The sequence below is a fragment of the Lissotriton vulgaris genome, chromosome 5 (assembly GCF_964263255.1).
Source record: "Lissotriton vulgaris chromosome 5, aLisVul1.2, whole genome shotgun sequence".
Lineage (NCBI taxonomy): Eukaryota > Metazoa > Chordata > Amphibia > Caudata > Salamandridae > Lissotriton > Lissotriton vulgaris.
Genome location: NC_141693.1, coordinates 1208092244 through 1208108584, shown reverse-complemented (window position 1 = coordinate 1208108584; position 16341 = coordinate 1208092244). Strand labels below are relative to the sequence as shown.

The following is a 16341-nucleotide window of genomic DNA, read 5'->3' as shown; positions in this document are numbered from 1 at the left end:
CTTATACAATCTCTGATACATGTTCACAATGATCCATACAGCCACTCACACATTCACTGGCTCTTATGCACAGTTATTTATAGATGTCAACTCTCACATGTACTGTGTTTTACATATGTACTTACTTTGACATGTAGCACTGAGATATCCATTCACTCACTAATACACTCATGCACAGTCAACCGCCCATACAGCTGTTTCCACATGCAGTTTTGAATCTATACATATAGTGAATCAACTACTCACACATCTATGTACAGAGTCACACACCTCCCAGCCACCCATACACACACACTCAGTTTCCCATACAAATACTTGGACAACCAATCAATAACCCATACAGTTACTCATATAGCTACTGATCAACATATGCAGCAGTTTGTAGAACAACAGATATAATGATGTACAAATTAAGACAGTTTAGTCACTAACTCATGCCCTCAGTGAGACACATTTAATCACTCACTCATACAGTCAGTCATGCACCTACTAAATCCTTCATCCAGACACTTATATATCTACTCATTCTTCAATATGTAAAACATATTTTAACTTTACAGAAACATACAGTCACTGGATGTTGTAATCAGTGATGTCATCAGTGATGTCATTTGAGATGTCATCAGTGATGTCATCAGTGATGTCACTAACCATGTCATGAATGATGTAATATGTGACATCATCAGCAGTGGATTGCGGGTGCGCGATATATAGTTAGCGCTTATAACTATATATGGAATTTCAATGGTTTTATGCGAGTAAAATAAGGTTTTCTAAATGCAAATCCCTAACTATATATGGCCTAAAACCAATGGTTTTTTCATTGAATTTTCAAGGTTTTGTAAATGCAAATTCCTAACTATATATGGAGTATAACCTATGGTTTTTTCTGTGAATATATATATATATATATGTGTGTATGTATATATATATATGTATATATATATATATATATTTTTATATATATATATATATATATATATGTTTAGTGTTAACCATTATGAATGGCTATTAATTGTTATTGTTTGAAAAATTAATAAGCTTAACTCGTTCCATGCTGATGACGGAACCGCTCCGTCATCAGCCGCGGTGGCGCTGTGCTGATGATGGAGCGGTTCCGTCATGGCCTGGCAACCGCGCCTGCGCGGCGCTGATTTCGCGCCTGCGCGGCGCGTTCAATTGAGCGGGGCTGGCCATGACGGAACCGCTCCGTCATGAGCACAGCTCAACCGCGGCTGGTGACGGAGCGGTTCTGTCACCAGCATGCGCCCGCCGCGGGCCCCCTTAGCGCTGCAGCGGAATAGCCGCCGCAGCGAAGGGGCTAATTAATAACACATTCAATATTTCAATTAACTTAACATTAACTTAGCAACATTTAATACATATTAAAAATATATTGTTAGTGAGGCTGATATGATTTTTAAATTAATGTTTAAAAAGTATTATTTATAAATTACTTTTATATAGTCTAATTAATTCATTATCAGTAAATGTTTAACTTGAAGAGTTAATGTACTTTAACATTCTGTGTTATTAGTTCTAGCTTAAAAACATATATTTCACATTTCGGTAAATATTTTCATATTTTTTGGGAGGACAAATAACCTTTAAAAATTTCCCCTGTACTTTCTTTTAGGGAAATGTTTTCCACAGTGGCAGAGATTTCCATCTGTGTGTGCAGGGTTTATTGGTAACTTTGCACTATAAACACTATTGTAGGTGACCCCCACCCCCTGAACTAATGGGGAAGACAGTAAAGCCTACTGAAATGGGGAATAGCAACAAAAGTGTAAATTTACACCTAGGTACAGGAGTAGATTTACACATGAGTAAATCTACAAGCGTAAGTTTAGCCTTGTGATTAGGCCAATCATTGTTTCTCAAGTGGCCATGGTGTCGCAGAAGCAGTGGAGCTAGTTGGAGGCACATTTATCCTGGCATGAAACGCATGTATTCAATTGTGTAAAATACACATGTGTGCTCTAGCATCTCATTGCTTCCTGGCATTGTTTGTCACCCCACACCCCCATTGACTCATACTTGCATTTTCCCACTTCCTCATCCACAATAAGACATACAAAAACTCACTAATCTATGAAAGGCTCTTTCACTTATAATCCAAGCCTTTCTCAATGCGTGTTTTTCTCATGTTATTGGTATTCATTGTTTTTCATTACTTGGTCAGTTAAAAAAAATAGTATTGCGATTAGTATATTTCCACGTTTAGTTAACCGATGAATGTAACTTTCACTTTGATGTCACTTGGGCTTTAGTGTGTTAAATGATCTAATAAGATAAAACAGTACATTAACCTGAAAAGATGACAAATGTACTGCAGGCAGCCATACACGAAAAATATATATTTTTAAACTACCCATACCGTCACTATACATAGCTCTTGACTTACCTGTCATGTTTGACTAGAATGAGAGACACTCAAAAGAAGACAACATTTCTTCGTTTTCTGGTTTTAAAAATAAATACTGAAAAAACAGGGACTTTTCCATTTGTATTTATGTATTAAATCAGTAGAAAATTAAAACTGGGATCCTTGATTTTAGAAACTGAATGAATTATGCAATAAGATTCTTTTCACTGTAACTCAAAGCCTAAATAAAAAGGAAAGTGGATTCATCTGTTCAGAAGAATACATGCATTCAAATCCACAGCAGGTTTCTACCTGCTGCAATCGACATGTTCAGACTACCATTGTTCAATTCTGAAGGACCGTCTTCTTTCGGTACTTGAGGAATATCCTTTATGGCAAACAGTGGGAGTCATGATAAATGCATAATTTTCCCAAATCAGAGAGAAAGTGGAGCCCTTAATTTGTTTTTTTGCGAAGGGCATTAACTCCTCAAGTGCATAAATCTGTACCCTATGCTGCTGTTCCTAACACTCTTTGTTGGCCTAGATCAGATCCACCATGTAAGGACGCTCAGCAAAATCTCCCATCTTTGTATTTTAAGGAACAAACAGATTCTCTCGATACATTTTCACCGAAGTCTGAAAGCTTCATGGCTCTGTATTAGCATGGTTTTAGGTCACTCCTGCTAACGTGGTTCCCATTACAATCATGGGCTAGGCGACCTTTAAAGTTCAAAAAAGCTGTGAGGTCTCCAAAACACTGGCGGAAGGCCTATTCTGAAGCCTGCAAAATGCTCTAAGAACAAGAAATAAGATAAATCTGAAGGACTGCGAGTTGAATAAGAGATTTGGGGCCAGATGTAGGTCGCCAATTACCGGTCAGTAACGGCCGATTTCGTCCGTTACCGACCGGTAATTGTTTTTTGACATGTAGGGGCCATTATTTTACAGAATCGGTAAATTTACCGAATCGGTATATTTACCTCTGTAAAATACCGAATCGGTAATTTTACCGATTCGGTAAAACCCAGATGTAGGTAGCACTGTTGACAGTGCTACAGGCCTTCAGAATTCGGTATTTTACCACCCAATCTAATTGGGTGGTAAAATACCGAATTCAGGTGTACATGCACATCTGTGCATGTACACCTGTGCCATGTGACACACAGACATGCCCTTAGGGCATGTCTGTGTGCCACATGGCACACACGCCTGATATGTGGCTGAAGCCAAATTTTTAACTATGGAGCCAGTGTTGGCTATTCCGCTGGATATTTATAGGAGAGTGGCCTTGTTAGAGATAAGCACACCCCACCTGCAAGGTATCATAAGTGGTTGTGGGTTAGTGCATCATTTTTGAGTGTGAGCTCCTGAAGTGGTAATGTTGATTAGAGGATGATGGCTGAAAAAGCTGTCTACTTTTGCAGGTGCTTACCTAAATCATTTGAAATAAGATCAGGGGCACTTGAAACACTTGTGAAATCATAATGGTAACGTCTACTCACCTGCTATATGGTGCTCAAGATCCACGCTTCAGACCTTACATGTCACTCTCACTAGCCTAGATGAGGTTGGAAGGTTAGAGTTAATATTGGACGCTGTTGGGTTTGTTTACTGTTGCAATACTCATGTTATGTACCATCTTTACGATATATCTTTATATTGTGACTTCTTGATCTGAATCCTGTATGCAGTGTGTCTTGAACTAGCTATGCTTATGTTTTGGTAAAAAGAAAACATAAACAAATACATACAAATCTAGTGTCTCTTAAATATTTTTAAAAGGTGGGATGAAGATTTTACATTGTTTTGCCTTAGATGAACTAGTCAACCAAGGAATGATCATGTAATTTGTAGATGCTCATTTAGGTAACATATCATTTTATTTAAACACATATACACAGTGTATCACATGCATTGACATTTGTTAGAAGCAATATAGAGTTACAAAGTCTGAAGAGAATACAGCTTCAAGAGCTACATATGCATTAGAGTGGCCATTAACTTATCTTCAAGAAACTGAGATGTAGCCTGAACTATAGCTAACTATGTCCTTACTGAGAACACAGGAATTATATATAGTTTGTTGTGTGCCCAGGTATGATTACTGTGACTAACACACTGTTGTGTTACTTCATTGCCTGAGTGTCCCCAAAATTGAAGTGTAGTCTATACACATCTGCAATATAATTGCTTTTTGGATTTTAGTCAACATTTCAGTTTTCTACAACTAAATACAATGGTATGTATAACTGATTTTACTTTCTAAAATAGGATACCCACATCACAGTATTGAAGAAGAGGCACGGTTGAGCAATATTCCCAACACAGAAAGAGAAGAAAGCAACATCTGTCCCACCTCAGGTAGGTTACAAACATTTTGTGGTCAGTTGTGATTGTAAAGAGCATTGCACCAAGTTAATTTTACAAATGTTTATTCACTGTTAGTTTATTAATATTGAACAGTGAATAAAAGCTCTTAATCTAAATCTTGTCTGCTCTCTGCTTGAAGTTACTCTTTCAAGTAGACCACTTTTTTTTAATGACATTTTAGATTTGACTCAGTATAGCACAATTAGAGTTAGTTATAACAACAGTGAATAGAGAAAAGGAGACTTATGCAAAGGAATATAAAGCACATGTGGAATGTAAGTGCACCACTTGTGATCTGAAGGTTAACTTAAGACATCTAGGAAATCACCCATATGCATTTTATATGAGACTCAGGCTCTGATTCAGAGTATGAAGATGAATTCTGATCACTGAACAAAAGGGCGCTGTAAACTAATGGTCACACTTTGTCTGTATTTTTTACCCTTACAAATTTCGCTAAATTAAACCTGCCAACATTCATCGGAGAAAATTGGTGTGATAAAGCCAGAACATGTAGATTTTAGTGCATTATGTACCTAATCCACCTCTTATGTCTCACTTTACCTTATCAAACGTGTAATATAATGCAGTTACCAGTCCCGGTAAATATTTCGTCATGGAGTTTCTGCATTTACTGGATGGGATGAATACTACCCACTATCCCGACATACTTTGAACTAGGGCCAAAGTGATCACGATTCATGACTAAATCATCAGGTCACACCTAATACCCTTTGCGATGAAACAGCATCTGCCAAGGACAATCCAATTCATGTTGTTTGATGTGAAACTCCAGTTACTTCCCTATCATTGCTAGGTCTACTGTCAAACACCCTCAACAATTTAGTAAACTGAATCAACATTACAACCATTCAAACTCCATATAAAGCTTCTGGTTTATCTGTGTAATATCCCCAAAAATGCCATTATCAAAATGCACTTCAGACTTGTCAATTCTCAGGCATATGTTACATATAAAATAGAAAAAAATCGAATTCCTTTCCAACTAACTGATACCCTACAAAATTAAAACCGAAAAAATACAGGAATCATAATTCTCTTTGCAAAATCGAAATTTCTTAAGTTATAGTTGTTTATGCTGGCATTTGATTAAAGAACTGTTCATAACTCCAATCGCCACACAACCTTGATTAGATATGCTTTGCTGGCAAAACCGAGACTATGAGCTCACGCGAAATTATAGCCAAAAAAGTCCTCCATCCATCCTACTCATGAGTTCTGGTCATGTAGTTAAAAATCAGCACTTTATCCAGGATTGGCAAATGCATGGATCCCTAACACTACATCCATCACTCTACTCTAATCTTTACAAATCATGGTTTGATTCATTTGGCCTAGTGTAAATCACCACTATTAACTCCTTACTCAGCTCAAGTGCCTTTTCTGATGCTCTGGACAAGTCCTACCGTATGTAAAAATGTTCACTAGAATGTAGCAATCTGAGCAACTGTAGCCCCATTTCTAGTATTTGTTCTTGGGCAATGTAAAAGCATAAGATAAGAACTTAAAACACATACATCACAACCATTCTATGTGAGGGATAATTGGGCTCTTTCCCACCTTCAAGTGCTGAGATTGTAATCTTTCATATAGTACATGAGGTCTCCACACTTTAGACAATGATGAAGCCTGCATCATTGTACTGGTGGACAATTCACAAGGTCGTGGTATAACGGGTGATAGGTTCTACGGAATATTTTATGTGTTTAAATATTTGGGGCAGGATCTTGGGCTTTCTAACAGAAAAGCAATCAGTCCACGATGAAGGAGAGTTGAAGGGAATGAGGAAGAGTGGGTGAATGCAGAATGGAGCAATAAAGAGGCAAGGAGAAAATGCATAGACTCAGACATGAGAAACAGGGAAAGAAGTTGGAGAAAGAGAATGTGTCTGTGTTTAAGAGAGAAAGCATAAGCATTCAGAGCCACAAAAATGAGAGAAGCATCTAAATTTAAGAAGTGAAACAGTCACACAGAGAGAGACAGCCTTAGAGCTAGATCAAGCAATGATGGCAAGGTACAGTAATGACTGGAGGATGGAGTCTGAGAAATCCAAACGGTTTCCAGTACAACTAGTCTCCATCTGTTTCGTGTTCTACAAAAGTCTGCATTTCATTAGAGCGAAAAAGCTGTTTTGGTGCTATCCTGGTGAGAGATTGTTCCTCCCTGGTCAAATCTCTGTGTTTTCATGGCAGGACCTGAAGATTCTACACTGATGAGCTCAATTGGCATTAACGAAGAGGGAGAGACGTATCCCCTTGACGTCCAGGAATGTAGAAGGAGAGCACACATTAACAATATTTCAGGTGAGCAATCGAACTTTATTCAGAATCACATCAATATGAAAAGCAATATTAAAACAGCAAGACATTTGTGAAACCTACTTTTTCTCTTTTCTTGTCTTTACAATGTTACTCGCTTCTAAAGGATACACTTCTGTCTGTTATAGACCTGTTGTTTTAAAGGCTGCTAACATGACCTTTCTGTGTAATACTATGGAAGGTTAAGTGAGTGAAGGGCTGGTGCTTATTACACATACTTCTGGAAACGTATCACCACTTCTCGGAATGCCAAAACAACCGTAGAGATGGAGAAGAATTCCCATCTCCACAGCAGTTAGAGTGCCTTGACTGCAATACAGAATGGGTGGTTAAGCACTCAGCATCCATCCTTCTCACCTTTTAGAGGTGATTTAAAACTGTTTAATGTTAATATCAAAAACCACTAGTTTGCATGATGCTATGGAATAATCAGAAGGGAATAAAGTAACGTGTGGCATTAGCTAACACACTAAACTTGCATACCTCATCCAAAGATATGTCAGGTCCCTTCTACCTTTGATCACTCAAAAGAATAGTGCAGCCTTGGCACACTTGGCCACAAATATCATAAAGGGTGAATTCAGTGAGCAGATGACAGTGCCGCTGCCTTCCATTGCAAGAAACGCCTATTATGGTGAGGACACGTATGCAAGGCAGCTTTCAGAGGAAGGAAGAGTGCTTCATTGACACCTTTGAAAGCTGCAGTCCGATACTGCTAAAATGTTGCTAGATCAAGTGCTCCCTAACCCTCTTCTGTGTCCCAATCTTACCAACAACAAGGTGATTATCTCCAAATATACCCTCTTGTAAGTTTTGTAGTTCAACCTTCCTCTTATGAACTCTCTTTGTCAAAGCAGTGTTCGCAAGTGATATGATACAGCAGCTTTTAAATACCAGGCGTGAACTTTAAATAGGTACCTTACTACAAATTGGCACAATTGAAGTCTAATCGGAAACAAAATTAGGTGACCATCTTTCACTGGGACAATAATACAATTGTGCATATTTGTACTGGTATAAAGTGACATGAGAACCCCAATGTTCTCACAGACCATCACCAGTACGAAACTGAATTAATTGTACAGTGAATGCAAAAATGCAAGCCCTACTTCACCTGGGCCTCTGTATAAAAGTGTCCATTATGGGGCTTAACCATGGTTCAGTCTCTGTTGCATCGTGTATATCAATGCAAGGTTTAAGTATTGAACAACATTTCAAAACACACAATGCTTGGTGATAACCTGCCTAGTACACTCCAGTCACGCCTACAAATACCAGTCAGCAACAAACACCCAAAGCCCAACCTTTCAAAAAGATGGCATGGTTATTATCCCTCTAAAAAATACAATTCATTAACAAAGCAGGGCCGTGCAGTGCAGCAAGTAAGCCCAACAAAAATGGTAGACAAGGGTCCACAGACACAATACTGTGTCATGGATAAAAAAGTAACAGAAATAGAAAATAACAGATGGCCTAAAAGTATTAGTCCCTTGTTGAACTAAAATTAAAAATTAAGTTAATACACTTAAAGATCAAATGAAGATCCAGAAGACCGACAGAACGAGCAATGGGTTTCTCAGTTGTAATGAAGGATGTGATGTTAAGAGGTACCGTGCCTCTTCATAGAACAATCACTGAAATGTTCCCTTCCCACAACATTGATCATTCATAGAGCTCACTGTTCAGATCTCTGGGTGAGAGTTGTAAATCTTCAACAATGGTATGCTAACTCTGCATCTGTCCTAGCCCCAGTAAATTCTCTGGTGTGAAAAGGGTGCAGTCCAAGGGTAAAATTCTAAAGAATGGGGCATATTCCAAAATTGGATTGACCCTCCACTCAGGAAATGAAAACACTCATCTGGCTAAGAACTTTTTCTCCGCAAAAAGCGATACAGTAGTGACAATCGATTCAAGGGACATTTTCCTTTCCTTCTGGCTTCTAAAGACACATTATCAAAGTGTAGAATTCGACCACAAAACAGACTGGTGTAAGAAATCATCCTTTATAAATAGGATCAATCAGCATGTCTCATTTAGACTTCTCATTTAGTCTTTTTGAATACACGCATTCTGTGACTCACTCACAAGATGAACTTATGGACGTGCTTTGAACTCCAAACAGACTGAATGTTTTTTCAGGTGCACCAGAGGACCATAATGACAGCATACAAATACCGGATTTTAATGTTAACTAGTAGCCTTTAAGTAAATGATTAAATATTTTTGTTTTCTAATTTTACATTTCACTGGTGTAATTCACTTGTGAGTTTCATGTAGAGGGTATATGCTGTTGAAATGAAATACGTATTGCCCTGTTGCCAGTGCCTTATGCACGGACTTGATAGCAACAGTTTTTTTCTTTTTCTAAGTCACCTTATTACAAATACATTTTCAAGTGTCATCCAGTAACACAAATTGTTTGTGAGTATCATGAGAACTACAGGTCGGTGTTACCTTCTCAGACTCTCCACAATCAAACTAAGGGAGGGTGGAAGATGCAGGGCTTATGCTAAAATGTGTTACGGTTGTCCTCTAGCCAAAATGATAGTTTTACCAAACCATGTTGAGGTGTGTCAACATCAGGGTTTCTAACTTTGGAGCCTTAGCTTGCTATGTCATCAGATAACCCATGATTTTCACTTAGGCAGACAGTGATAATGCTACTTTTTAAAAGCTGATTAAGGGGCCACCTCCTGGAGCTGTGAGGTTACATTCACTGCTGCCTCTGCTGATAGCACTGACTATTTCTTCAATTTCCCAACGGGTTTTCATTATTGATCCTAACTGTGGCGTTCCCATTTATTGGTTACTCTCTCATGCAGACCTCTTCCTGGGGCTGTGAGGCTATATTGATTGTTTCCTCACCAAGGATGCATTTATAACCAGTATGGTGATACTCTATGTTCGAGGCATATGAGCTGTAGATCATATGCGTTAGGATAGATCGCCATTTGGTGTTGGGCTTGAATGTTTGCACTTTGTTTTTTTTTGTAGAAGTCTATGTAGTCACGAGGTAGATACCTCCTTCTTTTGGTGATAGTGCGCATGGGCATTGACTACATCCTTAGATTATTTTTCTCCGCCATCGGGTTCAGATGTGTATTGCTGCGCTCCGGTCCGGTATTGTTTCGAACTCCTTTGACAGGCAATCCACTACCCTCGACGGTATAATCTTTCGATCACGGTTTCCCATTTGTCGCGTATCGTCCAAACTGTGAAAACCTTCGATCGGGAACTTCAAAGCAGGTCGTCTGGCCTACCCATGCCAGCAGTCGATGGAATGGACTCAGTTCAAGCTATGTCCCGGTTGTCGTGCTAAATTTCCACACACTGACTTGCACGAGGTCTGCACCCTGTGCCTATCCCGGAACATGAAGAAACATCCTGCAAAGCATGTCAAGCATTCTGATCGAAGAAGACCATCCATGATCGTCAGGCTCGATGCCATGAAATACAACGTGGCAGTGGCTCCGTACCGGACATCTTCTCCGACGTACCGGAACACAGTCCTGCCACAGAAGCCGAAGAAGAGGAAGAACTGGTCTCCGTGTCCGAAGCCGACTCCGACATGGAAGAAGACCTGAACGTCACTTCGGCTCAACGGACCGTGAATACAGACCCCCATGTGCCCACTCAGGCTAAGGAAAAGGCTTCGGTATCACCCTCGGGCTCTGGTCGACACCGTGAAAATGTTTCAGATGCCCCGCCGCCCGGCTATTAAAACACAAACACAAGCCTTCTGGCTCAGGCTCAAGACGATCCCAGTCCGGTGCCAAGCCAACACCTTCGGCACCGAAACATAAGGGCAAACATGGGCCTCTTCCACAACGTCGGTAACGAGGACATCTTCGATACCGAAAACCTCAGGGCCGAAACCCTCCAAACCAAAAGAGCCGGAACAGAAGTCGTCCAAGCCGAAAACCTCTGAGCCGAAACGCTCCACACCTAAAAGCTCCGAGCCGACAACCTTTGTGCCGAAAAGTTCAGAGCTGAAACACACCACTCCAAAGGCTCCACAGCCTAAACCGGCTAAAACTAAAGAACCAGATTCCAAACACTCTGTACCCAAAGATTCCAAACACTCTGCACCCAAAGACAATGAACAAAAATCTTTAATGCTGAAATCCACTCCGAAAGGAACAGGCACTCATTTCGACAAACTTCCACCTGAAGAACCACCTCTGGATCTAAAACAGAAAAAACTCAGTATTGATCCAAATACTGGACACCTTATGGCTACTCTTCCCAAGAAACGGAAGTTAGACCTCCCACAAGATTCCCCTATACCTCTTAAGCAAAAAAGCAATATGGTTACCAACCCTTCTCCCCCCTATATACCTCCAACTCCTCCTCCTATTCCAAACATCACACCATCAAATTCACCACTTCCAAGGTCACCTGACTTACAGGATGATGATTTCGATGATGGGGATGGGGATGTCGTTGGGGATGATAATCATCATATCCCGCAAGATCCAGACATACCACATGACACTGACCTATGATGTGATTATGATAAGGATCCAGATGTACCAAATGACCCTGATATATGCCTTCCCCACCTGATGACAACATTGGCTTTGCGCAACTCATCAACAGGGCTGCCCAATATCACGCGGTGGACCTACATAGTGACCCTCTAGAGGAGGATTTCCTTGTAGAAATGTTCACACATTCACACAGGTCTACTAACACTCTACCCATGCTAAAAAGCATGTTAAACATACAAACGAGGTATTCAAAGACCCAGTTAGAGTCTGAATACTAACACCTCAGGTAGATAAAAAGTACAAGGCCGCTCCTACAGACCGTGCGTACAGAAAAGGTCAGTTACCACTAGACTCTCTTGTTGTGTCTAACGCCCGCAAGAGAGCTAACTCTCAAACAACAGGCAACGCTCCTCATCCTGATAAGGAGTTAAAACTCATTGATGTCTCAGGCAAAAGGGTAGCTTCCCAGGTCGCCAATTCTTGGCGTATTGTCAATGCTCAAGCTCTATTGGCACCTCACGACAGGGCACATTATGATGAATTAGAAAAACTCCTACAACATTTACCATAAGAACATATGGCAAAAGCAAACGACCTCATTCAGGAAGGGAAGCTCATCACAAACACTTCCATAAAATGCGCCCTAGATCCAGCTAACAATGCTTCCCGTCCTATCAACTCAAGCATACTCCTGCGAAGACACGCTTGGCTTCGAATCTCCGGATTCAAGCAGGAGGCACAATCCTCCATACTTAATTAGCCCTTAGATAAAGAACATCTTTTCGGGACAATAGTAGATACTTCATTAGAAAAAATGAAGAAAGACACTGAGACTGCAAATTCCATGGGAGCCCAAAAATTACCTTCTAACAGGGGTTCCTTTCGTCGCTCCTTCTACAGTGGTGGCTCAAAAAGACTGTAGTCAGAAAATCCCTCCTCCTTTTACAAGGGGAACAACCAATCCAGCCCCTCCAGAGGCTATTTTCGAGGAGGCTACAGAGAAAACAATAATAAAGGCAGAGGAAGAGGAAACTCCACCCGCACTTCCCCTCCAAACAAACAGCGACTTCCCCCCACTACCCCCTGACCAAGCTACTCCTGACGGGGAACGTCTTTCACAGTTCCTACCTGTCTGGAATTCAACCACCTCAGACAAGTGGGTAATACACATTATCCAAAATGGTTATTGCCTGGAACTTACCGGCACTCCACCAACAATCCTTCCAAGAGAGCAAGTAATGTCACCAGAACATCTCACCCTGTTAAAGCAAAAGGTCCTCTCTCTGTTAGGCAAACATGCAATAGAACCAGTCCCCTTACATCATCAAGGGACAGGAGTGTACTCCCTATACTTTTTGATTCCCCAAAAAGTCGTCTCCCTCAGGCCCATACTGAACCTCAGACAGCTAAACCTCTACATTCAATCGGACCACTTCCACATGGTCACCATACAACAGGTGCTCCCATTACTTCAGCAAGGCAACTTTCTTTCCACTCTAGATTTAAAGGAGGCCTACTTCCATATTCCCATTCACCCGGCTCACAGGAAATATCTCAGGTTCTTTGTGGACGGACAACACTACCAATTCGAAGTCCTCCCATTCGGGGTCACTACAGCACCAAGAGTATTCACCAAGTGCCTAGCAGTAGTAGCAGCTCATTTAAGAAAACACATTCACGTCTTCCCTTACGTAGAATACTGGCTAATAAAAGCCAAGTCGCAACACAGCTGCTTACACCACACCTAGAAAACAGTTCAACTACTGCACGACATGGGATTCACTGTGAACCTCACCAAGTCTCATCTGCAACCATTCAACACGCAAGCGTATCTAGGAGCTACAGTAGACACTCGCAAAGCTCTAGCGTACCCCAACCCAGTCAGAATACGCAACATGCAAACACTAATATCACAATTTTAACCACAACACTCATTACCAGCCCGTGTGTTTATGCGGTTGATCGGAATGATGGCATCTTGCATTCTAATCGTTCCTTACGCAAGACTCCAAATGCGTCTCCTGCAGGAATGCTTAGCACGTCAGTTGAACCAGGCTCAAGGACAGTTAAATGATCTGGTGTTGGTGGATGGCCGCACTCATCGCTCTCTACAGTGGTGGAATACACAAAACCTTTCCAAAGGGCTGCCATTCATCGACCCAGTTCCACAAATAAGGCTCACAGCAGAAGCATCCCTCACTGGTTGGGAAGCTCATCTTCAACCACATACCATTCAGGGCATGTGGACTCCACAACAAAAGCGGCTCCACATAAACTATCTGGAGCTGCTCGCAATTTCTCTAGCATTAAAAGCTTTTCAGACACGTCTAGTAGGCAAAGCTGTCCTAGTTTGTACACACAACATGACAGCAATGTACTACAATCAAAAACGGGGAGGGGACACTCTCTCCAGCTTTCACACCTAGCTCAAAGAATATGGAGGTGGGCCATACCTCAAAACATATACCTCCTTGCAGCACATCTCCAAGGCGTAGACAATCAGATTGCAGATCTGCTCAGTCATCAGAGACAACAGATCCACAAATGGGAACTACATCCCCAAGTACTCCTCCTATTCTTCCAAATGTGGGGATACCCAGAAATAGATCTGTTCGCCACACACTGCAACGCAAAATGTGCAAACTTCGCATCCAGGTATGCGCTATGGATGAATTGGTCAGTAAAATGTTTGCGCTTTTCCAGGTCTCCTGCTAATTCCATTAGTGGTTCGGAAGCTCACTCAACAATCCCTCACAATGATCCTAGTTGCTCCCGCCTGGGCTCAACAACCATGGTTCACAACCCTCTTGGAACTATCAATAGTTCCACATCAAAAGATTCACCTCTCCCCCAAGCTTCTCACTCAGAGCCATGGAGAGATAAGACATCCAGATCCCAATCAACTCAACCCTGCGATCTGGCCCCTGAAATCTTAAAATTTGGCTACCTTAATCTCCCACTAGACTGCATGAACGTCATTAGAGAGGTTAGACGTCCTACCACAAGACCTGCTATGCAGCAAAATGGAAACGATTTGCGATTTATTGTACTAAAAACCAAATCAATACACTAGATGCTTCAACTCAAAACATCATTTGCGATCTGTTACACCTACAACATGCTAACTTAGCATATACATCTATAAGATTACATCTTGCTACTATAGCGGCTTACCTACAAAACAGACAACACTTGTGTTTGTTTCGCGTACCCGCTATCAAAGCCTTTATGGAAGGACTTGAACGAATCCTTCCTCCTAGACTTCCTCCTTCTCCCGTTTGGAATCTTAACATAGTCCTTACAAGACTCCTGGGCCCACCATTTGAGCCTATGCACAGATGCAAACTACAATTCCTAACTTGGAAAGTAGCCTTCCTTATAGCCATCATATATATATATAGCGCTTCACTGAATTTTAAGCACAACCTGTTGTGTGAGTCAAACTGTGATTTTAACGTTTTTAAAAACCCTTTGCAAATTACTGAACTGTACTTACTGCTCGATAGCTCGACATCCTCGTTTGTTGTGGAGGGTACAGGGCGGTACGTTTTTCGCTAGGGGACAGTCTATTGGGCCAGTGGGGAGAGGCGGTGCATGGAAGGTCACCTGACCCAAAGCCCGTCCCCTACTTTAAAACCATGCTAGACATCACGCGCAGCGGACGTGCGCTTCACTGAATTTTAAGCACGACCTGTTGTGTGAGTCAAACTGTGATTTTAACATTTTTAAAAACCCTTTGCACTTTGAAAATTGTACATTACTGAACTGTACTTACTGCTCAATAGCTCGACATCCTCGCCTTCTGTAACCCCGGTCCACCGCAAGCGCTATGCTTGTTTGTTGTGGAGGTTACAGGGCGGTACTTTTTTCGCTAGGGGACAGTCTATTGAGCCAGTGGGGAGAGGCGGTGCTCGGAAGGTCACCTGACCCAGAGCCCGTCCTCTACTTTAAAACCATGCTAGACATCATGCGCAGCGGACGTGCGCTTCACTGAATTTTAAGCGCGACCTGTTGTGTGAGTCAAACTGTGATTTTAACGTTTTTTAAATCCCTTTGCACTTTGTAAATTGCACATTACTGAACTGTACTTACTGCTCGATAGCTCGACATCCTCGCCTTCTGTAACTCCGGTCCACCGCAAGCGCTAGGCTTGTTTGTTGTGGAGGGTACAGGGCGGTACGTTTTTCGCTAGGGGACAGTTTATTGGGCCAGTGGGGAGAGGCGGTGCATGGAAGGTCACCTGACCCAAAGCCCGTCCCCTACTTTAAAACCATGCTAGACATCACGCGCAGCGTCTCCTGCAGGAATGCTTAGCACGTCAGTTGAACCAGGCTCAAGGACAGTTAAATGATCTGGTGTTGGTGGATGGCCGCACTCATCGCTCTCTACAGTGGTGGAATACACAAAACCTTTCCAAAGGGCTGCCATTCATCGACCCAGTTCCACAAATAAGACAACACTTGTGTTTGTTTGCGTACCCGCTATCTCAGTGGGGAGAGGCGGTGCTCGGAAGGTCACCTGACCCAGAGCCCGTCCTCTACTTTAAAACCATGCTAGACATCACGCGCAGCGGATGCGCGCAGCGGTCGCGCGGCCTTCGCACCGAAGACGCGCCAAAGACTAGCCCGTCTGTGCCCGTCCGTGCCTGGCCGGGACCAGGGGCCAGGACCCCTACTCCAAAAACTCCCAACATACAGGTATTCTCATCTTAACAACTGTTGGCTTTTCGTCATTCTAGACCAAAAGAATGTATAACACTCGAGGCTAAACAT

General features: G+C 41.8%; 1 protein-coding gene across 3 annotated transcripts in view; it reads left to right on the top strand.

Moving 5' to 3' along the window:
* The window catches only part of LOC147712286 (uncharacterized), an 88698-nt gene that overhangs the window by 57175 nt on the left and 15182 nt on the right, over positions 1 to 16341 (top strand). For all 3 annotated transcript variants that reach the window (XM_086923017.1, XM_086923016.1, XM_086923015.1), the window contains 2 exons: positions 4642 to 4731; positions 6954 to 7064. In XM_086923017.1, coding sequence (XP_086779143.1) covers positions 4642 to 4731; positions 6954 to 7064 — 201 coding nt within the window. The remainder of the gene's footprint in view (positions 1 to 4641; positions 4732 to 6953; positions 7065 to 16341) is intronic.